The 25,316-nt window shown below is 39.1% G+C and overlaps 2 protein-coding genes across 4 annotated transcripts in view; one reads left to right on the forward strand and one right to left on the reverse strand.

Annotated features, from left to right (window-relative positions):
• The window catches only part of CERT1 (ceramide transporter 1), a 148,072-nt gene extending 143,763 nt beyond the window's left edge, over positions 1–4,309 (reverse strand). Inside the window, exon 1 of the mRNA XM_063085112.1 lies at positions 3,838–4,309. Within this exon, the coding sequence (XP_062941182.1) occupies positions 3,838–3,933 (96 nt within the window). The 5' untranslated portion in view covers positions 3,934–4,309. The remainder of the gene's footprint in view (positions 1–3,837) is intronic.
• Positions 4,310–4,557: 248 nt separating this feature from the next.
• Positions 4,558–25,316, forward strand: part of POLK (DNA polymerase kappa) — a 67,210-nt gene continuing 46,451 nt past the window's right edge. For 2 of the 3 annotated variants that reach the window (XM_063085124.1, XM_063085126.1), the window contains exon 1: positions 23,653–23,727. The gene's annotated coding sequence lies outside the window, so the exon portion shown is untranslated. Of the gene's footprint in view, positions 4,628–23,652; positions 23,728–25,316 lie in introns of those variants that run through there. The other variant, XM_063085125.1, reaches the window with a different exon arrangement.

Consider the following 25,316-nt stretch of genomic DNA (forward strand, 5'->3'; position numbering starts at 1 on the left):
TCTGTATTTTCCTATTCCCTAATCAGCATGTTTGAGATTGGTTCCACTCTTAAATGTTCTAAGTACCCTCTCTGAGAGCTCACCCTTGCCAATAATTTAACTCATTCTAAGGGTTTCCTAGTCACCATTTCCTTATTTCTAACTGCTTCTGACTTACCACCACTTACAAACTGACTTGAAATAAATACAAAACTAAATTCCCATAAGGTGAACTTCTTCCCTAATGTCCCTATTTCCTTGGCTGTAGTGCTACTCCTGCAGTTATACAGACTCAAATCTGGCTCACAGTTAGTGTATTATATGAACAGACTAGTGGACATAGGATTAAACAGACCCAATTACTTTACAACTTGTAAGAGGAGAGTTTTGACAGGTTAACTTTTGTGAGCTTCGGTTTCTTTGCCTGTTGTTTGAATAGCTAAATAAAATAATTGAAAATACCTACCACAGTCATAGAAGATACTCAGTACCCGACTGTTCCTTCTCAATCTTTATAGTCCATCATTAAGTCCTACTCATCTTTCTTTCATATTAAACCCTTAAATTGCCTCCTCTTCCCTATTTTCAATTATTCTAATCAAATTATCAGGTTCCTGGATTCCTGAGGAGGCTTAATAACCTTATCTCTAGTATATTCTGCTTTTCCATAACTTACATAATCTTACTTATAAAGCATATTTGCTTATTTACTTACATATTAATCTTATCAAGTCACCAGCCCCAAAACGTACATGGACAACTTCCCATTGCCTCTCATACAAATTAAGACTTGCACTCAAGACCTTCCATACACCAATCCCATCTCGCTTCCAATTACCACCCTTCATAAGGCTAGTAACTGTGTGACTGTGGTCAAGTTACTTAACCACTATGTGTTCATTCTTTGTCAGACTCTATCTCTTAGAGTTAAGGTTAAACAAGAATAGACTTAGAAAAGTACCTGGCCCATAGTATTTTCTTAGTTTGCGGCAGAGTTATGCATTGCTAATGAAGCTTAACTTTCAGCATCTCTCACTAGAACAGACCCCTTCAAAGTGATAGGGAGGGCCCCCAGCAAGTGTGTATCTGTAATTGTACATTAATATCTTATAGAGGACCCAACAAGTTACACATAAGCTTCAGGACCCTTTACTCAGTAAATGTCAGCTGTTATTATTAGACATGCAAGACAGGTTTTTGCCTTCTTTTCTCTCATAAGGTTCCTTCACTCTTTTCCATTTAACAAATACAGGCAAGTCAATATGCTAGACAATGCAGGAGAATCAAAGATTCCTGTTGCCAAGAGTTCATCTGGCACAAATTCAAGAGAAAAAAATACATTTAGAATAAGAGTCACAAGCAAGTTTCAAACAAAATGCTACGGGAGTTCAATGGAAAAAGATCTTAAATTATTGGTGAAATAAGAAAAGGCCTTATGGAAAGAACAGTATTTGAGATGGACTCTTAAAGTTGGACAGAATTTCAGCCAACAGGTATGTGCAGAAATAGAAGATAAGGTAGATTACCACAAAGGATGGAGGGAATTCACAAGAAGTGGAATGAGATTTATCTTATGCAGGCTTATTTGCTCTCAAGTCCTACTAAGGCATGAGTCTTTTCCCAACCATAATCCATCCTAATATTTGTTATAACCACCTAGAATTATTGTCAAGCTAGTATTTTTGGAACCTATACCCTTAAGAAGTGATTCTCTAAGAAATATGCTTCATAGATATTTCCATGTATTTCAGATTACCATATAGAAAAAAAGCCTTTGGACTATTATATTTCTAATATAAATTCCTCCACCTCCCAGCCCAAATCCACTCCATTTGGGGGCAGGGGGAAGAAACAAAACAAATTGGTAATGGGACTTATCTACATTATCCAATATAAGGAAAAGAACAGATGCTGAGTTCTAACTCTTGTTTAAATTACCAAGTGAATACAAAGGACTCAAAATATTTAATACATACTTTAAACTTAAAAACATGTACTCAGTATGAGTATATATATTCAATATAAAATATTCTGTATTAAAAAGCTTCCAGAAAATATTATATATAACCATAAAATGTTAAATAGGAAATTTCCCTCATCACTGTTAAAAATAATACCAAAAGCTTTATTCCTGTTGATTCTACATATGCAGCAACAGTCAAAATTGAAGCCATTCACCTTCCATAAAAGTGGTCAAATATATTTCTATGCTTTTAAATACTGAAGAGATAATCTTTCCATTTTTTGTTATACAATATACCTGCTTCACTATTCTGTATACAGTAAATACTCAGAGCACTGGTTACTTTTTCCACCAGTCACTCCACTCCCCCCAAAAGTGATAATCAGTACGTCAAAAGTACAGCTGATTTTGTAAAATACTTAACACCACCAAACAAAATGAGTATGGCCGTCTGCTTCTCATCTAATGAGTCAAGTGATGAAATTATCAGAATCACTGAGAAACAAAGAACTCATTTCATAACTATTCCCGTCTGAAAATGTATACAATTATACAACCTGTTCAGTACAAATTTCTAAATTATAAGATACATTTAATCTAAAGAAACTCTGGGGAGCTTCACTTTATTGAAATCCTTGAACTGATCCTTCAAGAATGATCACAATATCCTCACACACCATAATTTTTCTGCTATAGAAATGAAAGTTAACACTTGAAAATCTTAGTCCTGACATACTCATACCTTTCCTAGGCCCTTTCTCATCAGCTTTCTAAAGACATTATAAAACCTTAATATGAAACGATTCCACAAGTGATATCAAAATGCTTTGCCAAGGTATGGAATACTGGAAACAGGGTGATTTCTTAATAGTCAGTGGCTGCACATGACCCAGTATCTTATGACCAGTTTGTTGAGTTACTGGCCCCAGCTCCCCCTCTCCAAGTTAACTGCTAGCTCCAGCCATTTCTAAAAGTTTAACAGTTAGGGAGATGGAAGTCAGAAAGGCTGTGTGAATCTTCTCACAGCAAAAGCAAACAAAACAAAACACACACACTATGTAATAGCAAAAAATCACCCATCTACTGTCCTACAGATGACTGTCTATTTTGCTAAAATTTTGAAAAATGGGTTTTAAAAATTACAGAAAAGGTAAAATGTCTTTTCATTACACTGGATCCCTTACTGCAAAAATATATTATTAAACAATGCTCTTCTTCTTGGACTAAAGGTCAGTCTCAATTACATGTTCCAAGTTACTATGAATATTTCTTGTCCCCATCACGTGCCGATTCAATAGCTCTTTTCTGAAGTGGGGTAGGGCGTGAGGGGGAAAGTACAAAAGTCCTCCACACTCATGTCTCTCTCACTACATCTAACCTGGTATAGTTTACCGCCTCAAATTTCAGCGCCAAGCCGAGAGTGGCCCCGGCTTCTGTCTAAGCAGTAGAGCCCCCAACCCTACTCTGCTCGTCATCTCCAGATTATTTTCATTTAAGAGGTTTGACTTGAACCGCCCCACGCCCACTAGTTCGGACACGGCCGTTGGCCACCCCAGATTTCTATACACGGGACAGCTGCCGCCCTGGGTCCCAACTTCCCGTGCGCATCTCGCCTCGCAAACTGGATCCCGGGTGGATACACGATTTCCTCGGTACTCGGCCGCCGCTGACGAGCCCCCCTGGGTAGGCGAGGAGGACAGTTCGCCTTCTCCCCCCACCCCACACCTGGCCCAGGCATTCCTGCGGCAGTACTCAGCCCCGCACCCCTCTACATTCCTCAGCCCCAGCCCTCGGACTGTCCGTGCCTCCCGCCCAGCCCCACCCCATGCCCTCAGCGGCTCAACCGGCGGCAGGTGAGTCTGGGCAGGGGGCTCTTAGCCGCGCGGGTTGCTCACCTTGCTGAGGACCCCACAGCGCTCTACAGGGGGCCCGGATTCCGTCTCCGGATCCTCCTCTGAGCCTGACGAGTTCCAGCTCTGGTTATCCGACATGGAGGCGCGACAGCCGAGCAGGAGACCGGCCCCCGCTCCCTGAGCTGCGCCGGAGGAGGCGCCCTGTCCCAGGGGTGAAGGGTCGGGGGATGGCGAAGCGAAGAGTACCCGCTCTGGTGGGGGAGGGCGCAGGAGGAGGGACGAAGTCCACTCGCCGCGGCGCCGCCGCCGCCGCGCCTGACACTGAGCGGACCGGGGAAGGAGAACGAGAGGCGAAGGAAGCCTGCCCTTCCAGCCGTCAGCCGCCGCCGTCGCCGTCGCCGTGACCGCTGCGCTGCGCCCGGCGCCGCCACCCGAACTCAGCCCCCTCGATGCCAATCTCAAGCAGGGAAGGAAAAGCAGAGGAAGAGGAGAAAATACAGCTGCAGAGACCCGAGTCCACTCACACCTCCGCTACCGCCGCCATCTTCCTGCCTGGCCCACTATTTACCCTCCCCTCCCCTTCGTCCTCCCATTCTCCCCTCACTCCCCGCCCCGTCCCCCTCCCGGCGCCAGACGAGACACGCTGAGGGCCCGGGATCCCCCTCCCGCACCCTACCTCCGGCCCTCCCGGGTGACGACGGGTAGAAAAGTAGGAGGAGCGGAGGAAGGAGAGGACGGGATAGGGAAGCCGCTGTGCTGCATTCTGGGAAGGGCGCTGCCCAGTCAGCCGCGCAGCCTCCTGGGAGTTGTAGTGGCGATCCTGAGGCAACCGGTGAGTGTCCCGGGCGGGGAAAGTTTGTCACCTTGGGGACTGTCAAGCACCGGGTGGGCTTCGTTTGACAGTTGCGTGGCCCGTTCCCCAGCTCCGCGCTGTCCTTTCCTAGCGTGTTTATGACGAACCCGCCAGGCTTGCGGGCCCGGACGTGAGATAACTCTTGGCTGAGGATGTCGGGCCTGCTTACCGTGGCGGCTTTCCGAAAGCCCAGGAGCATGTTGCCAGTTGCGGGTGCGGGAATGTATTCGGTACCTCCGCCTCAGCCGCGGGCTAGGGGTTTGTGACCTCTCTGGTAACAAGGGGACTTTCTTTCCTCGAGACCACCACTATAAATTTCTGAGGTCTTCTGTCTTGTTCTTTAGAAGTTAGACCTCACACTTGACGTTTCCTGAATTTGAATGAAGTCCCTCAGTCCCTTCTCACCAGCAAGCACTTTGCATTGTTACATTTCTAGAGGTTTTATTTCGTAGAAAGTAATTTTGAGATTGTCAGAGAATAAATGACGTTAGAAGAGTTTTAAAAGTAGAATAAGACTGTCAGATGATATCCTGGAGTTTTCTCTTAGTTGTAAATGCTTATCTTCCTGAGTCCCAGGTTAATCATCTCTACCTGTCTACCCCTTCCTGAAAGATACGAAAGGTTAGAATAAACTGTCTTGTATAAGAAAGACCGAAGTGCAATCGTTTTATTGAATAATAAGGAATTAGACAATAGGAAGCTGGCTTTGTTTTAAAACTAGAATTTAAGTAGTGAAAAGACCAACAGACGATCTAACAGATCTTGTCAATCTTTTTGCATACATTATAAGGTTAAATTTTATTGTGAGACCTTTCATTTTGTAGCTTCAGTTCTTTTCTCTCTTTAGCTACTTTTATATCTTGTCTATTTCCTGATAATTGCCAACAGTTAAATTCCTTATTAAACCTTAGAATACCTGCTTATTACAGCTCCCGGAAGATAAGAGTAGAAAATTTTGAGTTTAAGGGAAATGGCACAGTGGCCGGAAATAACTCTGGTAGAGATGGAGAGAAGCCAATTTAACAGGGATCTTTAGGAAAAAACAGAATGCTAGAAAGTGTCTCTGAGAAGTACTTACGATCTCTTTCATCCCGGTATATTGACACGTGTAGATGCTGAGTCTGCTGTAAATCAGTTACAAATCATTTTCCCATAGTGAAATTGTGATAATGCGTAATTGAAAACCCTTCAGATGAACAAAACCGTAAGAGAGAAAACTTTTGAAAAAACTTTGTTAACATTTTAAAAGATAATCCCAAGGTTGTCATTCAAAAAAAAGAGAGAGGGAAAAACCGACTTACCACATTTTTTCTCTTTATTGAATTACAGATGAATTCACTTCGTAAAGCAATTTATATGGGAGCGTAGTATATTTTTGTTTTTAAATTGAACTCTCTATTGTATTTTATGCTTTTCTAAGTTATGTGTGATTGTAACCACTAGCACTTAGATCACCAAGGTGCCCACGTACTCAGTAGGAAATTGCTTCATCGTAATTAGGGTTGATATGAGAGAAATTGCCATTTTTGGAAAGGTTCTTGTTACATTATTCCTTTATACTTATAAGACAAATATTTTTAAGTACAGAAAGATTGTATAATGATTAGAATACCACATTAGTAGTTGAGATTTACTTCATTACTATTGATGGAAAGAAATTGCAATACAAGAATAAAATACAAGAGCTTTTTTTATTCAATGGTGAGAGTGATGGCTTTTGAGTTTTCTGTCTTCCACAACACTCTAATAAATGTTTTATATTTTCTCTTTTATTATTTGTTTTTACTTTTAGAACTTGAATCCATCTGGGATTTTTTTTTTTGTAAACAGAGTAAGGTAGAAATTTAATTGTTTTTTTAAAGATGACCACTTGGCCTTACACTTCATAGAATAATCTATTCTTACCCTTAGACTTTATGATATGCAAAATCCTCATATCTAGGCCTTCTCTTCTTATAAGGGCAGTCACCCTTATGACTTCATTTAACCTTAATTACCTCCTTATAGGCCCTATCTCCAGATACATTCACAGTGAGGGCTAGGGCTTCAACATATGAATTTTGGGGGAACACAATTTAATCCATACTAGAACCCATAGTTTCTATATTCCCACAGTATTATATTAAAGATGCATTTTATGTTAGTCATTAGATAACCTGCAAATTTAGCTGTTCTTAATTTATGAAACAGAGTTAATAATCTATGAATAGCACCAGTCTACAAACTAGAGGACAGTTGGTTATGGTGCTGATGACACCAAGGTCCTGGGTTTGATCCTGTGCAAGCCAGCTGCCACAAAATAAAACAAAACAAAACAAAAACTAGAGGAAAAATGAACAGAATACTTGTATAGCATGTGAATAATACAGTTGGGTTTTTTTGTCCTACTTTAATGTCTTGAGTAACTATCTTGGTGGTGAAATTATTGGCCATTTGGGTTTTCTTCTTTGTACTGTTTTGTATGGAAAAAACCCCCAAATATGTATCAATATTGGTGTATCAATGTGTGTATGTGTATATGTGTCATTTTTGTGATAGAAGAAAAGGTAATTATAAGTGACATAAATTAGTTAAGATGTTTCTAATACCACCTTCACCTTCAGAGTCTTCTAAATTAATTTTGAACCTAGAGTTGTTCGTGTCCCTGGTTTTCCACATATTTTTCTCTTCACCATCAAGAGAATTGATAATTGCAGTATTTGTTAAGAATGCCCCATCATTGTCTCCAGGTATTTTTTTCCCAAGCTGCTGTCACCCATTCTTCATGTTTTGATGCATTAGGTAACGACAATTATGTCACAATTGCTGCCTAACCAGTAGGGATTATATGAGGCATCCCAATTTTAGAAATGTTAAAATGTGAAAAAATGTGTGTCCTTGAAGCAATGAAATATGGTAGTGGTTTTTTGTTTGTTTGTTTGTTTTTTTGAGAGTGTTCCCATATTTTTCCTAAGAGGAGCACTATTTACAATTTTCATAATATTCACGCTGTATATATACCACTGGGTGACTTGCATTTTTGATTTAACAGTATATTGTGAACGTTTATTTCATGGCATTCTTTTTAATGACTGCATAGAATCTTCTTTTGATGGGCAATCAAAATTTTCCATTTTTGCTCCTGCAAAAATGCTTTATAAGGAACATCAGTTTAACTTTATTTTTGTACACTTGTCTCACAGCTTTTTGGGGGCGGGGGTTGGGGGGTTAATTCCCAGCAGAGGACTGCTGAAATAGAGAATACATACATTTTACAGTGTGATACTGTTAAGTTGTCCTTCAAAAAGGTTACATTAGTTTACACTCCCCAATAATGTGTCTGAGTCCTCCCTCTTCACTTCAAGACAAAGGATAGTGGTAAGATAGCATCTAAGCAAGCTATCGTTAAGGAGATTGTGGCAGTGGAGATTACAATTTCAGAATGAACCACATTGGGAATAATGACCAAAGAGTTTATTATGGTTGACCAGTTGAGTACTTTACTATTATTTTTCTTATCAAGGCTCTTTTGACTGAAGGAGGCATAAGGTAACTCAAATAAGAGAGGGTTTGTTATAGAGATCTCAGAATCCTCAGCAAGGCCTAGTACATATTGGAAACTTAGAAAATGAAGACTTGATGTTTTTCTGTTCATCTTTGAGGCCTCATGGTATCTTTCATCTCTGAGTTCTTATGTTCTCAGTCTGTCTGTTTCAACTCTCATCTTGCATGTTTTCCAGCCTGGTTTAACTGTCTTTCAGTTTCTGGGCCCTCTCAGTGTCTCCTAGTTCAAATTCTTAAGAAGAAACAGGTAGTTGGCCAACCAGTGCTCTAATCAGTTTTTCCCAAGAGTGTGGAATATGACTACCCCTTCTGTGGTTTGTTGGGAGTAGGAGCCTGATTAGAAATAGTATGCAGCATATCTAGTACATATAATTTTCATTATACAGTTGGACCTTGTATGAAGGGTTCCACATCCATGGATTCCACGTGTGTATCAAAAATATTTGAAAAAAAATAAAAATAAAAGATAATACAACAATAAAAATAATACAAATTAAAAATAATAGAGTATAACAGCTATTTATATAATATTTACATTGTATTAGGTATTATAAATAATTTCAAGATAATTTAAAGTATATGGGAGGATATGCGTAGGTTATATGCAAATACTATGCCATTTTATATGAGGGACTTGAGCATCCACGTATTCTGGTATCCACTGGGGTTCCTGGAACCAATCCTCCATAGATACAGAGGGATGACTGTACTTAGTCTGTTTCTAATAGTAGGGGTAGGCAAGAAGGAGTTCCAAGAGAAAAAATCATTTAATGTGTATAAATCCATTGTCAAGCACCACACAGATATTGATTCTTTTCAAGGGCATACTAGCACATGATAAATGCTTAAATGGATATATTAGTCTTCACGTATTATTTTCTCCCACTAGAATGTGAGTTCCATGGAGGCAAGAATTTTGAACACTTTTTCACTCTTTTTTTTTTAATGTAACTTTTTTTCAGTCCTTAATCCCTAGAATAGTGCTTAGCACACAGAAGGCATTCAGTATAATTAATAAGTGTATTATATCTTATGTTTCAGTTAATAATTTAATTCAACAGACATACCACATGCAAAGTATTATGCTGACTGCTATGGGGATTTTAAGATAGTAAAAGGTTAAAAAAAAAAATAAGGAGGTCTCCTGCTCTCAAGGAGATTATAATAGAAAACTGGATAAGAAAGTGACATATGTAGCTATAATAGGTTACCTAGTGTTTTGTAAATTTAAAGAAGGTAACCTTTATCCTCACCTGACAGTGATAAAACTTGTTCTATAAACCTTGTTCTCTAAGCCTGTTATCTAATCCTGCTTCTATTGAATCTCTCTAGGCCACTTGCCCCGGGTTTTTTAGTTAAAACAAGGGCCATTGGAATTTTAAAGAAAAGAGAATTGTCCATGTTTCCTGAACTCATTCCACCAAGTTATCATGTAAACTATTTGAGTGTTGTCACATTAAAAATACTATAAATTTATAGGTCTCTCTCTTTATGACTTGTTGCCATGCATTCATATGACAGTGTGAAGTTCATTTCCTTAAATGAAATTCAGAAATTTGAAAGATTTACAAATCTCCTCTGCAAGTCTCTGCCTTTCCCAAGTGGGCCTGTACTACTTGCCCTTTGAAAACGTTTTTTTGTTTTTTGTTTTTTTTGTTTGTTTGTTTGTTTTCCTGTTTTGACTACTGATAGGTCATGTTAGTCTCTCCCAATGTTCCTCTCAGGCCCATTGAAGAATCATGGAAGTTTCTGCCAGTATGGTGACTCACACTGACTTTAGCGTGAGTGAGCAGACAGAACTAGGTGTGATTCCTAGCTGGCCTCATCCCTAATAACCAAATGATTTTGAATGTGTTTTTAATAAGTGGTAACTTAGTGTAACCAGTCTCTATTACTATGTATTTCCCAATTGTGCTGTTATATGCATTTGTTAACTGATATTTGCTAAGTATATCAAAGTGGATTATTATATGAAATGTAATCTACCTCTATTTCTATAGATGGAAACTCTAGTTTAGAAATATAAGGGGCTGCAAGAAACTTGCGTGTATTCATCTTTAGTGACATTATACAGAATTATAAAATATCTTTGTAAGTATATTCACAAAAGTGCATGTACAAACATTTATAAAGTGAACATAGTCATATTGACGGGATTTGCTTCTCTGTGTATCAATCTTTTGTGTCAATGCGAAAGATGATTGTATTTTACCTGTCTATAATCAACATCTGGCATGCGTATCTTCCAAACTAACAATCTTAACAGGTATGTTCACATCCAGTGTAAGCAACCTAGGTGTACTAATCTATGAATTAGATTCAAAAGGATTTCTCAAGTTTTTTAAATAGTAGAACAAGCTTTTTCAGTTGCCACACATACCAAAAGCCAGTCATAAAATCTACGTGAATAAAAAAGGCTTATAATTGATCTTTAACCAATTTATGTGTATTCTTTACAAATGAATGGTCCCCACAGCCAGACAGCTGCAACATTTCTCTCTTCTTCCTGCTATGCTGGTGCTATTTTCATTTCCCTCTTTTCTCCCCTTCCCTTGTGTTACTGTTGTTTATACATTACGTGTATTACTATTGTTTGTTATTAGTTTCACTATTCTATTCCTTCTCTACCTATAGCAATCATTGACAGCAGTGATGGGAAAAGTGAGGTGAGAAATAGTGACAGGCTTAGAGAAAAATAATCTATATTGGTACCTCCGTAACCTGCCTTTGTTCCTGTTTTAATTGACATAGAAATAGAGAAAGGAATTCTGTTATACCTCTTGTTTCCCTTGGTATCTATCCCAAGAGCCCCCTGATGCTCTCTCCATTTTTCCAGGCCCTGTGTTTGCTGTTTATATCCTAGTCTCAAATTTAGGCTTGATGTCCTTTTCCCTTACCCCAGCCTCTTAATTGTATCTCCCTCCATAGGGAATTTATTATGATTCTAAATGATTTGTAGCATTAAGTTAGGTTATCCTTATAATAGAGATAATTAAGTAGGCATTGCCAATATTTACCTCCCTTTCTTTTTCTTTGTTCTGTTTCTGATCATCCACACTCCATTTAGATTGATGGGTTCTTTTATTAACATCAATTATTATTATTGTATTATGCTCCTACTGCCATGTCTTATTGTGTTGCTTTGATCCTTAAGGTGACCTTGCATATCTGTCTTAGACTCCCTTATGTTTTGATTTTTACCATTTAACTCTCCAAGGACAGCTGCATTTTGAGGGGAACAGGAGGGAAGAGGTTGATCGGGGTACTCATTGATACATTAATGCACTGTATACAGCTACTTAGGAATATGTCAGAGTTTTAACATTTAAGATAGTGGTTTCAGAAACGGAATTTCAAAGGGCATGTAGGAAACCCTTTTATCCTGTTTCCTTTTGTACAGGCGAGAGCCAAGCTCTTACTATTGTTGAATAAAATTGAAAATATATTCCATTATCTTTTATTTACATCTGTTTGGTTATGTGAGATTAACAACATGTCAGAGGTAGTTGGTATTTTATAGTTTTCACTTTAACAAAAAATCCTGTAGTCTCACTTAAGCAAATTATATTTATAACACATGAACGGTGATATTCGTGTACACTCTTGCATGTACATGTTTTCTTTCCTCCTCCTCTTTTTTTTTTTTTTTTTTTTTTTGAGTCAAGCTTTTAGGTGCCTATCTTTTAACCTCTTTTCCTGTTACACTGAGTAATTCTTTTGTTAATCAATATTTTAAAGTCATACTCTAAGCAATATGGTATTTTTAGGTATCAGTAGAATCCTCATGATATTTATTTTGTAACTGTGCTTTGGTTCCTATTTTTCTCCCTAGCTCTTTCATTGTTTCACTTTTACCAAATTTCAGATCCTCTTCTTCTTAGTCAAATAAGCTGAAAAAATATTTTTATAGAAAATACATGTTGCTATGGTGATACAGTTTATGGAAATACAATGTATCCCCACTTAATGCATTTATTAAGACCTGCTATATAATGATCCTGAGTGGGGTACTATAAAAATGAGATATATATCACTTTTTCCATAGATTCGTTGTTTTCTAGCATTTACTAAGAATCTTGACAATAATTAAGTGTGCATAGATATTGATAAGTATTTAACAATTACATTATTATTAAAAAACAAGATTTAAAATTACCTGTCACATAGTTGGTGTTCAGTAAATATTTACTTTTTAAAAAAATTGAAACTCAATAGACTGTACATGTTTGTGGGGTACAGAGTTAAATATCACCATTACCTATGTACAATATGTGATGATCAAATCAGGATAATTAGCATATTAATTATTACATATGTCACACATATTCATCATTATACACAAGCATTCTTTGTGTACAGTAACCAATTTATTGCTAACCCTCCTCCCCCTCCTCCTTTCCCACCTCTAGTAGCCACAGTTCTGTTCTCTCCCTCTGAAAGTTCAACCTGTTATTGTAACCTTCCTTCCTTCCTTCCTTCCTTCCTTCCTTCCTTCCTTCCTTCCTTCCTTCCTTCCTTCCTTCCTTCCTTCCTTCCTCTCACTCTCTCTCTCTCTCTCTTCCCTTTCTTCTCCCACTTATGAATGAAGACATGTGGTATTTCCCTTTCAGTGCCTGGCTTTCACATAATATAATTTTCTCAAAGCTCATCAAAGTTGCTGTGAATGGCAGAATTTCATTCTTTTTATGGCAGAGTAGTATTACATTGGGTATGTATACCACATTTTCCTTATCCATTCGTCCATCGATGGACATTTAGGTTGATTCCTTCTTTTGGCTATTGTAAATAGAGCCGCAGTAAACATGGCAGTGCAGGTATCCCTTTGATGTAATGATTTCCATTCCTTTGTGTATATACCCAGCAGTGGGATTGCTGAATCATATGGTACTTCTATCTGTATTTGTTTGAGAAATCTCCATACTGTTTTCCATAATGGCTGCACTAATTTACTGTCCCACCAGCAGTGTAGGAGCGTTCCCCTTTCTCCACATCCTAACCAGCATTTGTGATTCTCTGTTTTTTTTTATAGGAGCCAGTCTAACTGGGATGAGACGATATCTCAGTGTGGTTTTGATTTGCATTCCCTGATGCTTAGTGATGTTAAGCATTTTTTCATGTATCTGTTGGCCGTTCATATATCTTCCTTTGAAAAATTCTTCTTCAGCTCCTTTGCCCATTTTTTAATCAGGTTACTTGTTTTTTTACTGTTAAGTTGTTTGAGTTCTTTATATATTCTGGATATTAATCTCTTGTCAGACATATAGATTGCAAATATTTTCTCCCATTCTGTGGGTTGTCTTTTCACCCTGTTAATCATTTCTTTTGCTATACAGAAGCTTTTTGGTTTGAAGTAATCCCATTTGTTTAATATTTTCTTTTGTTGCCTTTGTTTTTGGAGTCCTGTTCATAAAGTTTTTGCCCAATTCTACTTCCTGAAGTGTTTCTCGTATGTTTTCTTTTAGGAATTTTAGAATTTCAGGTCTTATATTTAAGTCTTTAATTCATTTTGAGTTGACTTTGGTATATGTCAGGAGGTAAAGGTCTAGTTTCATTCTTTAAAATGTTGATGTCCAGTTTTCCCAGAACCATTTATTGAAGAGGCCATCTTTTCCCCAATATATGTTCTCATTGACTTTGTCGAAGATCAGTTGGCTATAAGTATGTGGGTTGATTTCTGGGTTCTCTATTCTATTGCATTACTCCTTGTGTGTGTTTTTATGCCAGTACCATGGTATTTTGGTTACTATAACTTTGTAGTATAATTTGAAGTCAGGTAGTGTAATTTTTCCAGCTTTTTTTTTTTTTTTTTTGCTCAGGGTTGCTTTGGCTATTCAGGGTCTTTTGTCATTCTGTATGAATGTTAGGATTGTTTTTTCTATTTCTGTGAAGAATATCATTGGTATTTTGATGGAGTTTGCACTGAATCTCTAAATCACTTTGGGTAGTATGGACATTTTCACAATGTTAATTCTTCCAATCCAAGAGCATGGAATGTTTTTCCATCTTTTTGTGTCATCTTTAATTTCTTTCTGTCATTGTTTGTAGTTCTCATTGTAGAGATTTTTCACTTCCTTGGTTAAATTGATTTCTAGGTATTTTATTTTTCTGGTGACTATTGTAAATAGGCTTACTTTCTTGATTTCTCTTTCTGTTAGCTCATTATTGGTGAATAGAAATGCAGCTGATTTGGGGGGCATTGATTTTGTATCCTGCAACATTACTGAAGTTGTTAACCAGCTCTAAGAGTTTTTTGATAGAGTCTTTAGGTTTTTCTATATATAGGATCATGTCATCTGCAAATAGGGACAGTTTGACTTGTCTTTTCCAATCTGGGTGCCTTTTATTTCTTTCTCTTGCCTGACTCCTCTGGCTAGTACCTCCAGTACTATGTTAAATAGGAGTGGTGAGAGTGGGCATCCTTGTCTTGTTCCTGTTCTTACGGGAAAAGCCTTCAGTTTTTCCCCTTTCAGGATGATATTAGTGGTGGGTTTGTCATAAATAGCTTTTATTTTGTTGAGATACTTTCCTTCTATACCCGATTTTTGAGAGTCTTTATCATGAAGGGATGTTAAATTTTGTCAAATGCTTTTTCTGCATCTATTGAGATAATCGTATGGTTTTTGTCTTTGATCCATTGATGAGATGTATCACATCTATTGACTTGCGTATGTTGAACCATCCTTGCATTTTTGGGATGAATCCCACTTGATCGTGGTGTATAATTTTCTTGATGTGTTGATGTATTCTGATTGTTAGTATTTTATTTAGGATTCTTGTATCTATGTTCATCAGAGATATTGGTCTGTAGTTTTCTTTTTTTGTTGTATCTAGGTCTGATTTTGGTGTCTAGGTGATGCTGGTCTCATAGAATGAGTTTGGGAGAGTGGCCTCTGTTTCAATTTTTTGGAATAGTCTGAGGAGAATTAGTATTAATTCCTCTTTAATGGTTTGATAGAATTCATCAGTAAAGCCATTCAGTCCTGGGCTTTTCTTTGTTGGGAGATTGCTGATTACTGCTTCAATTTCATTGCTTGTTATTGTACTGTTCAGGTTTTCTATGTCTTCTTGGTTCAGTCTTGGTAGTTTGTATGTGTCCAAAAATTTATCCATTTCCTCCAGGTTTTCAAATTTGTTGGTGTATAGTAGTTTATAATAGTCTCTAATGATTTTTGCTATTTCTGTGGAATTAGTTGTAATGTCTCCTTTTTCATTTCTGATTTGTGTTATTTGGGTCATCGTCTTTTTTGTTGTTATTGTTAACCTAGCTAATGGTTTGTCTAGTTTGTTTATCTTCTCAAAAAACCAACTTTTTGTTTCATCAGTCTTTTGTATTGTTTTTTGGGTCTCTATATTATTTAGTTCTGCTCTAATCTTAATTATTTATTTCCATCTACTAACTTTGGGATTGTATTGTTCTTGTTTTTCTAGCTCTTTTAGGTATAGAGTTAGGTTGCTTACTTGAAATTTTTCTTTTTTTTAATGTAAGCATTTATTTCTATAAACTACCCTCTTAGTACTGCTTTTGCAGTAATTCATGGGTTTTGATATGATGTGTCCTTATTTTCACTGTTTTGTAGAAATTTTTTGATTTCCTGTTTAATTTCTTCTTGGGCCCATAGGTCATTCTGGAGCCCGTTGTTTAATTTCCATGCATTTGTATAACGCCCTGAGTTTCTCTTATTCTTAATTTCTAGTTTTAGTCCATTGTGGTCTGAAAAGATGGTTGAGATGATTTTAGTTTTTTTAAAGTTATTGAGACTTGATTTGTGACCTAACATGTTGTCTATCTTGGAAAAAGTTCCATGTGCTGATGAGAAGAGTGTATATTCTGTAGCTGTTGGATTAAATGTTCTGTAGATATCTACCAGGTCTAACTGGACTAAAGAGTAGTTTAAATCCTGTGTTTCTCTGTTGATTTGTTGCCTGGATGATCTGTCCAGTGATGAGGTGTTGTTGTTTGGGTTCCACATTATTACTGCATTGGGGGTCTCTCTCTCTCAGGTGTAATAGTGTTTGCTTTACATATCTGGGTACTCCAGTGTTGGATGCATATATATTTTTGATTGTTATGTCTTCTTGCTGACTTGATCCCTTTATCATTATATAGTGGCCTTCTTTGTCTCTTTTTATGGTTTTTGGTTTAAAGTCTATTTTATCCGATATAAGGATATATGCTCCTACTTGTTTTGGGTTTCCATTTGCATGGTATATCTGTTTCCATCCCTTCACTATTAGTCTGTGTGCATCTTTACTGGTGAGATGAATATCTTGAAGACAGCATATAGTTGGGTCTTGCTTCTTGCTCCATTCTGTCAGTCTGTGTCTTTTGAGTGGCAAGTTTAATTCATTTACATTTAGGGTTATAATTGAAAGATAATGTCTTATTCCTGGCATTTTATACCTTTTTGTTTAGGTGTTTTGTGTATCATTTGTTCTTTTCTTTCCCCTTGATTATTGGTCTTCCACGTTTATGGGTTTTTTTTGAGGTGCTAAGATTTAGTTTCTTTTGTCTTTCTCTTTTTATTTTTTATTTTCTCTGTTAAGAATTCTTTTTTTTTTCTTTCTTTTTTTTTTTTAATTTTATTTTGTCGATATACATTGTAGCTGATTATTGCTCCCCATCACCAAAACCTCCCTCCCTTCTCCCTCCCCCCTCCCCCCCAACAATGTCCTTTCTGTTTGCTTGTTGTATCAACTTCAAATAATTGTGCTTGTTATATCCTCTTCCCCCCCCCCGGTTTGTGTGTGTGTGTGTGTGTATGTGTGTGTGTGAATTTATATATTAATTTTTAGCTCCCTCCAATAAGTGAGAACATGTGGTATTTCTCTTTCTGTGCCTGACTTGTTTCACTTAATATAATTCTCTCAAGGTCCATCCATGTTGTTGCAAATGGCAGTATTTCATTCGTTTTTATAGCTGAGTAGTATTCCATTGTGTAGATGTACCACATTTTCCATATCCACTCATCTGATGATGGGCATTTGGGCTGGTTCCAACTCTTGGCTATTGTAAAGAGTGCTGCGATGAACATTGGGGAACAGGTATACCTTCGACTTGATGATTTCCATTCCTCTGGGTATATTCCCAGCAGTGGGATGGCTGGGTCGTATGGTAGATCTATTTGCAATTGTTTAAGGAACCTCCATACCATTTTCCATAGAGGCTGCACCATTTTGCAGTCCCACCAACAATGTATGAGAGTTCCTATTTCTCCGCAGCCTCGGCAGCAGTTATCGTTCATAGTCTTTTGGATTTTAGCCATCCTAACTGGGGTTAGATGGTATCTCAGTGTGGTTTTGATTTGCATTTCCCGGATGCTGAGTGATGTTGAGCATTTTTTCATATGTCTGTTGGCCATTTGGATATCTTCCTTAGAGAAATGCCTACTTAGCTCTTTTGCCCATTTTTTAATTGGGTTGCTTGTTTTCTTCTTGTAAAGTTGTTTGAGTTCCTTATATATTCTGGATATTAATCCTTTGTCAGATGTATATTTTGCAAATATTTTCTCCCACTCTGTTGGTTGTCTTTTAACTCTTTTAATTGTTTCTTTTGCTGTGCAGAAGCTTTTTAGTTTGATATAATCCCATTTGTTTATTTTTCCTTTGGTTGCCCGTGCTTTTGGGGTCGTATTCATGAAGTCTGTGCCCAGTCCTATTTCCTGAAGTGTTTCTCCTATGTTTTCTTTAAGAAGTTTTATTGTCTCAGGGTGTATATTTAAATCCTTAATCCATTTTGAGTTGATTTTAGTATACGGTGAAAGGTATGGATCTAGTTTCATTCTCCTGCATATCGATATCCGGTTATCCCAGCACCACTTGCTGAAGAGGCAGTCCCTTCCCCAGTGAATAGGCTTGGTGCCTTTGTCAAAGATCAGATGGCAGTAAGTGTGTGGGTTGATTTCTGGATTCTCTATTCTATTCCATTGGTCAGTGTGTCTGTTTTTATGCCAGTACCATACTGTTTTGGTTATTATAGCTTTGTAGTATAGCTTAAAGTCAGGTAGTGTTATGCCTCCAGCTTTATTTTTTTTGCTCAGCATTGCTTTGGCTATTCGTGGTCTTTTATTGTTCCATATAAATGTCTGAATAGTTTTTTCCATTTCTGAGAAAAATGTCTTTGGAATTTTGATGGGGATTGCATTGAATTTGTATATCACTTTGGGTAGTATGGACATTTTCACTATGTTGATTCTTCCAATCCAAGAGCATGGGATATCTTTCCATCTTCTTGTATCCTCTCTAATTTCTCTCAGCAGTGGTTTGTAGTTCTCATGATAGAGATTTTTCACCTCCTTGGTTAACTCAATTCCTAAGTATTTTATTTTTTTGGTGGCTGTTGTAAATGGGCAGGCTTTCTTGATTTCTCCTTCTGCATGTTCACTATTGGAGAAAAGAAATGCTACTGATTTTTGTGTGTTGATATTGTATCCTGCTACTGTGCTGAAATCATTTATCAATTCCAACAGTTTTTTTGTAGAGGTTTTAGGCTGTTCGATATATAGGATCATGTCATCTGCAAACAGGGACAGTTTGACTTCATCTTTTCCAATCTGGATGCCCTTTATTTCCTTCTCTTCTCTGATTGCTCTGGCTAGTACTTCCAACACTATGTTGAATAGGAGTGGTGAGAGTGGGCATCCTTGTCTAGTTCCTGTTCTTAAAGGAAAAGCTTTCAGCTTTTCCCCATTCAGGATGATATTGGCAGTGGGTTTGTCATATATGGCTTTAATTATGTTGAGATACTTTCCCTCTATACCTAACTTATAGAGGGTCTTTGTCATGAATGAGTGCTGAACTTTATCAAATGCTTTTTCAGCATCTATAGAGATGATCATATGGTCCTTGTGTTTGAGTTTATTAATATGGTGTATCACATTTATTGATTTGCGTATGTTGAACCAACCTTGCATCCCTGGGATGAATCCCACTTGATCGTGATGAATAATTTTTCGTATGTGTTGCTGTATTCTGTTTGCTAGTATTTTAGTGAGGATTTTTGCATCTATATTCATCAAGGATATCGGCCTGTAGTTTTCTTTTTTGGTTATATCTTTACCTGGTTTTGGTATCAGGATGATGTTTGCTTCAGAGAATGAGTTTGGGAGATTTGCGTCCGTTTCAATCTTTTGGAATAGTTTGTAAAGAATCGGTGTCAATTCCTGTTTGAATGTTTGGTAAAATTCTGCTGTGAATCCATCTGGTCCTGGGCTTTTCTTTGTTGGGAGCCTTCTGATAACAGCTTCAATCTCCTTTATTGTTATTGGTCTGTTCAAATTTTCTACGTCTTCATGGTTCAGTTTTGGGAGCTTGTGTGTGTCCAGAAATTTATCCATTTCCTCCAGATTTTCAAATTTGTTGGCATATAGTTGTTTATAGTAGTCTCGAATGATTCCTTGTATTTCAGATGAATCAGTTGTAATATTGCCTTTTTCATTTCTAATTTTTGTTATTTGAGTCTTCTCTCTTCTTTTTTTTGTTAGCCATGCTAATGGTTTGTCAATTTTATATATCTTTTCAAAAAACCAACTTTTTGATTCGTTGATCTTTTGAATTGTTTTTTGGTTTTCAATTTCATTCAGTTCTGCTGTGATCTTAATGATTTCTTTCCGTCTGCTAACTTTAGGATTGGATTGTTCTTGTTTTTCTAGTTCTTTAAGGTGAAGTGTTAGGTTCTTCACTTGCCATCTTTCCATTCTTCTGAAGTGAGCATTTAATGCAATAAATTTTCCCCTCAATACTGCTTTTGCAGTATCCCACAGGTTTTGGTATGATGTATCATTGTTTTCATTAGTTTCAATAAACTTTTTGATTTCCTGCTTGATTTCTTCTTGGACCCATATGTCATTAAGTAGAATGCTGTTTAATTTCCATGTGTTTGTATAGTTTCCAGAGTTTTGTTTGTTATTAATTTCTAGTTTTAATCCATTGTGGTCTGAGAAGATACATGGGATAATTCCAATTTTTTTGAATTTATTGAGACTTGATTTGTGACCTAATATGTGATCTATCCTGGAGAATGATCCATGTGCTGATGAGAAGAATGAATATTCTGAGGTTGTTGGGTGGAATGTTCTGTAGATATCTGCCAATTCCAATTGGTCTAGAGTCTTGTTTAGATCTTGTGTTTCTCTACTGATTCTTTGCCTAGATGATCTGTCTAATAATGACAGTGGAGTGTTCAGGTCCCCTGCTATTATGGTATTAGTGTCTATTTCCTTCTTTAGGTCTAATAGAGTTTGTTTTATAAATCTGGCTGCTCCAACATTGGGTGCGTACATATTTATGATTGTTATGTCTTCTTGATGGATCAGTCCTTTTATCATTAAGTAGTGTCCCTCATTGTCTCTTTTTATGGTTTTTAGTTTAAAGTCTATTTTGTCAGATATAAGAATAGCCACTCCAGCTCGTTTTTCTTTTCTGTTTGCATGGTAAATCTTTTTCCATCCTTTCACTCTTAGTCTGTGTGAATCTTTATGGGTGAGGTGGGTCTCTTGTAGGCAGCATATAGTTGGGTCCTGCTTTTTGATCCAGTCAGCCAGTCTGTGTCTTTTAATTGGGGAATTTAAGCCTTTAACATTAAGAGTTGTTATTGAAAGGTGTTGATTTATTCCTAGCATTTTATTGGTTGTTTGGTTGTCTTAGGTGTCTTTTGTTCCTTGCTTTCTGATTTACTGTTTGGTTTCTTTGTTTGTTGGTTCCTTAGGTTGTAGATAGTGTTTTTGTTAGCTTGTTTTCTCTTCATGAATGCCATTTTTATTGTACTAGCGGGTTTAGATTTTTCTTAGGTTTTTATGGCAGTGGTAGTTATTTTTCAGGAACCAAACCCAGTACTCCCTTGAGGATTTCTTGTAAGGGTGGTCTTGTGGTAGTGAACTCCCGCAGTTTTTGTTTGTCTGAGAAATATACTATTTGCCCCTCATTTCGGAAGGATAGCCTTGCAGGGTAGAGTATTCTTGGCTGGCAATCTTTGTCTTTTAGTATTTTGAAAATATCATCCCATTCCTTTCTAGCTTTTAGGGTTTGTGATGAAAAGTCTGATGTTAACCTGATTGGGGCTCCCTTATAGGTGATTTGACGCTTCTCTCTTGCAGCTTTTAAGATTCTCTCTTTGTCTCTGAGTTTTGCCAATTTGACTATGACATGTCTTGGAGAAGGCCTTTTTGGGTTGAATACGTTTGGAGATCGTTGAGCTTCCTGGATCTGAAAATCTGTGATTTTTCCTATACCTGGGAAGTTTTCTGCCACTATTTTGTTGAATATGTTTTCAATGGATTCTCCATTTTCCTCCCCTTCTGGAATACCCATGACTCGGATATTTGAGCGCCTGAGGTTGTCTGATATCTCTCTCAGATTTTCTTCCATGTCCTTGATTCTTTTTTCTTTCTTTTTGTCTGCTTGTGTTATTTCAAACAGCCCATCTTCAAGTTCAGAGGTTCTCTCTTCAACTTCGACAAGCCTGCTAGTTAAACTCTCCGTTGTGTTTTTTATTTCGCTGAATAACTTCTTCAGTTCAGCAAGTTCTGCTACATTTTTTTTCAGGACATTGATTTCCTTGTATATTTCCTCTTTCAGATCCTGTATACTTTTCCTCATTTCATCATGATGTCTAGCTGAGTTTTCTTGTATCTCATTCAGTTTCCTTAGAATTATCACTCGAAATTCCTTGTCAGTTATTTCAAGGGCTTCTTGTTCTATAGGATCTAGAGTATGAGATTTATTAACTTTTGGTGGTGTACTTTCTTGGTTTTTTGTATTTCTGGTGTCTTTTTTTTGGTGTTTATTCATTGTGGCAGGGGGTTTCACAGTCCACCAGTTTGAGACTAATGACTAACTAGGATGTTGCTGTGGTTGCCAATTTGGTATGGCTCCCGCCGTGACTGCTCAGTTGGCCTCTAGTGTCTTGTGTGTGTGGTTGCCTCGGGTCTTGGGCTTCTCCGGGGATCCACCTTTCTGGTCAGCTTGTACTCTGCTGGGCTGGTGGATCACGTACCACAGGGTGTGTGATCTCTGTTGAGCTTTCACTTTCTGTACAGGACTTCTCCCCGTTCCGTGTGCTCTGGCCCAGGCTGTTAGATCGTGCAGTGGCGACCCCACTGGGTGTGTGGTTTCTGTCGAGTCTCCGCCTCCCTGGCCGCACGTCTCCCCCCTCTGTGCACACTGTGCTGGGCTGCGGTGTGTCTTCTGCACCCCTCGTCTATCAGCTGGGCCTTCAAGACCCTGCTCGGCACCGCCTCGCCCAGGAAGTCTACCAGTTTCTGCTAAGCACAGACGACCGGTCTCTCTGGGTGCCTTTGTAGCACTGTGTAGATCTTTCTCGGGTCTTGTTCACCTTTGTATCCCCCCGGTATAAACCGAGTCTAGTGCCCGCCTGCAGCCTGCTCTCCGGCAGGTTCAAGCGGACCTGGGAACTCTCCTACCACACTATTCCCAACCAGAAATTCGTTAGGCTTTTTTCCAAACTGGTGGTCGCAGAGATGGTATCTGCCTCCCAGTAACAGGAAGTTTACCGGGGCCGGAGTCCAGGGTGTGGTGGAGTGACAGTCGGCCCGCCCGTACTTCCTTGCCCTCCCAATACTGGTCGGGAAGCCCCACACCCCCAGCCCCGCCAGAGAACCGCGGAGGGAGTGGGAGAGGAGGCCGGCCCGAAGGGTCCGGAAAGCCCCGCGCCAGGCCAAGCAAATGGGCTCAGTGATGGCCGAGCAGGGCGGAGCTGCCCGCACCTGGGAAAATGGAGGCAGCATGGGGCAGTGAGTGGCCTGGTGGTGCAGGCGGGAGCCACGTGGGCATCCAGCCCCCGAACAGAGCTGTGCCAGGGATCACTCACAGTGCTGTGCCAGGTCGGGCGCTCGCTCTGTCTCTGGTTTGTTGCCTTCCGTGTTCTCGGCACTGCCGCCTCGGGCTGTTCAGTCGCGGCGCCGCTCGGGCGCTCCCAGGAATCTTCTTTAATGCCGGCCTGAAACCTCGAATCCTGAATAGGGCAGCTGGCTGCCTTCGGTGCGGCCCCAGCCTCCGGGATCCTGGCTGCATCCACAGCAGCCCTGGCGCCGTGTTCCCTGTTTCAAGACTCGCTTTTGCAGCTAAGAATCAGTTCTTTTCCTGCTCCACACTTCAAAGCTGTTGTCTGTAAATGAGGCAGCCTCTCCTGCCGGGGGCAAAGTGGCGTTGAGCCCCCACGACCGGTCAGCAGCAGCAGTCCTCCCTTAAGAGATGGCCAGAGGAAGGTCCACAAGTTTCCCGGCTGCCTGAGGCCCAGTGGCCACCTTTTCCACCTCAGCTACTCCGCGCCAGCCGCCGCAGCCGCCGCCATCTTGAAACTCTTAGTTTCTTTTGTCTTTCTCATTTGCATTTGTGTTTACTGGTGGGTTTTGTTCTTACTTATGTATTCATGGTAGTGATTATTGTTTTTCAGATTCCAGATGCAGGACTCCCTTGAGAATTTCTTGCAAGACTGGTCGTGTGGTGATGAACCCCTGAAGTTTTTATTCATCTGGGAAATACACTATTTCTCCCTCATTTGTAAAGGATAACCTTGCTGGGTACAGTATTCTTGGCTGGCAGTGTTTGTCTTTTAGTATTTTGAATATGTCATTGCATTTTCTTCTTGCCTGTAGAGTTTCAGTTGAGAAGTCTGCTCTTAGTTCGATGATGGCACCCTTATAAGTGACTTGACGCTTTTCTGTTGCTGCTTTTAGGATTCTCTTCTTGTCTTTGAGCTTTGCCAATTTGACTATAATGTGTCTTGGAGAGGATCTTTTTGGATTAAAACTGTTTGAGGATTTTTGACCTTTCTGGATCTGAAGGTCTGTGTCTCTCTGTGTAGCTGGGAAGTTTTCCATTATTATTTCGTTGAATAGATTTTCAATGCCTTTACTTTTCTTCTCCCCTTTAGGAACACCTGTGATTTAGATGTTTGTGTGCTTAAGGTTGTCTGCTAGCTCTCTTAGAGATTCTTTATTTTTTTAAATCTCTTTTCCTTTTTCTTGTCTGCCTGAGTTATTTCATAATGACCATCTCTGAGTTTGGATATTGTTTCTTTAGCTTCTTCTAATCTGCTGCTTAAGCTCTCTGTTGTGTTTTTTATTTCATTGAATGTGTCTTTCTGTTCCAGGAGTTCGGCTACATTCTTTTTTAAAGTATTAATCTCTTTGTAAGTTTCTTCCTTCATATCCTGGATATTTTTTCTTGTTTCATTGTGTTGTCTTACAGAGTCCTCTTCTGTCTCATTGAGTTTTCTTAAGATAGTAACTCAGAATTCCTTTTCTGTCATTTCAAGTGTTTCCTCTTCTGTAGGGTCTGGCACTTGAGAGTTACTGAATTCCTCTGATGGTGTCATATTTTCTGATTTTTTCATATTTCTAATAGCTCTATGTTGATTTTTGGTTGTCTAGTAGATCCGTTGCTTCTTCTATTAACTCTGGAGTGGACTTTGAGGAGAAAGACTTCTTCCTCTTTTTCCAGGCTCATCCAGTGAGTCTCTGTGTGCCAATGAAGTCAAATGTGTAGTGGGCCACCTGCACAGTAGTCGTGGATGTTATTAAGCCAGCGAGCCATCATTGCAACAGTATTAGCTGTGGTGGTGGCTATTGTAGACCATCTCTGTGGAAGCCATGTGAAGCCTCATGGCGGTGTCACGGAAAGCAGAGTTCTGCCTTCTGTATGGGTGTGCCAGGCTTGGGCGGGTGGCTGGCCTGTTTGCCTCCCCCATCCACAGTGACACAGTGCAGGGTCCTGCCTTCTGCATGGGTAGACAGGGGTCTGGTGGGTGACTGGCCTAATCTGCTGCCTGCCTGGCTGCCTCCCCCATCAGCGGCAATGTGGCGTGATATCCTGCCTTCTGCACAGATGGGGTGAGGATCTGGCAGGTGGCTGGCTTGTTCTCCTGTCTGCTGGGGTGCCTCCCCTGTCAGCAGTGGTGCAGCACAGGGTCTTGTCTTCTGCACAGGCAGGGCAGGGGTCTGACATGTGGCTGGCCTATTCTCCTGCCTGCCTGGATGCCTCCCCTGTCCAATATTTCTTTTAGAAAGGAAACTCAAGTAGGTACCCATGGAACAATATTAAAGGAGTAATAACAGGAGTCATAGATAATTGAAGTTCCAGAAGCAGTGGAGAGAGAGATTTCAAGAAG

The sequence above is a fragment of the Cynocephalus volans genome, chromosome 2 (assembly GCF_027409185.1).
Source record: "Cynocephalus volans isolate mCynVol1 chromosome 2, mCynVol1.pri, whole genome shotgun sequence".
NCBI lineage: Eukaryota > Metazoa > Chordata > Mammalia > Dermoptera > Cynocephalidae > Cynocephalus > Cynocephalus volans.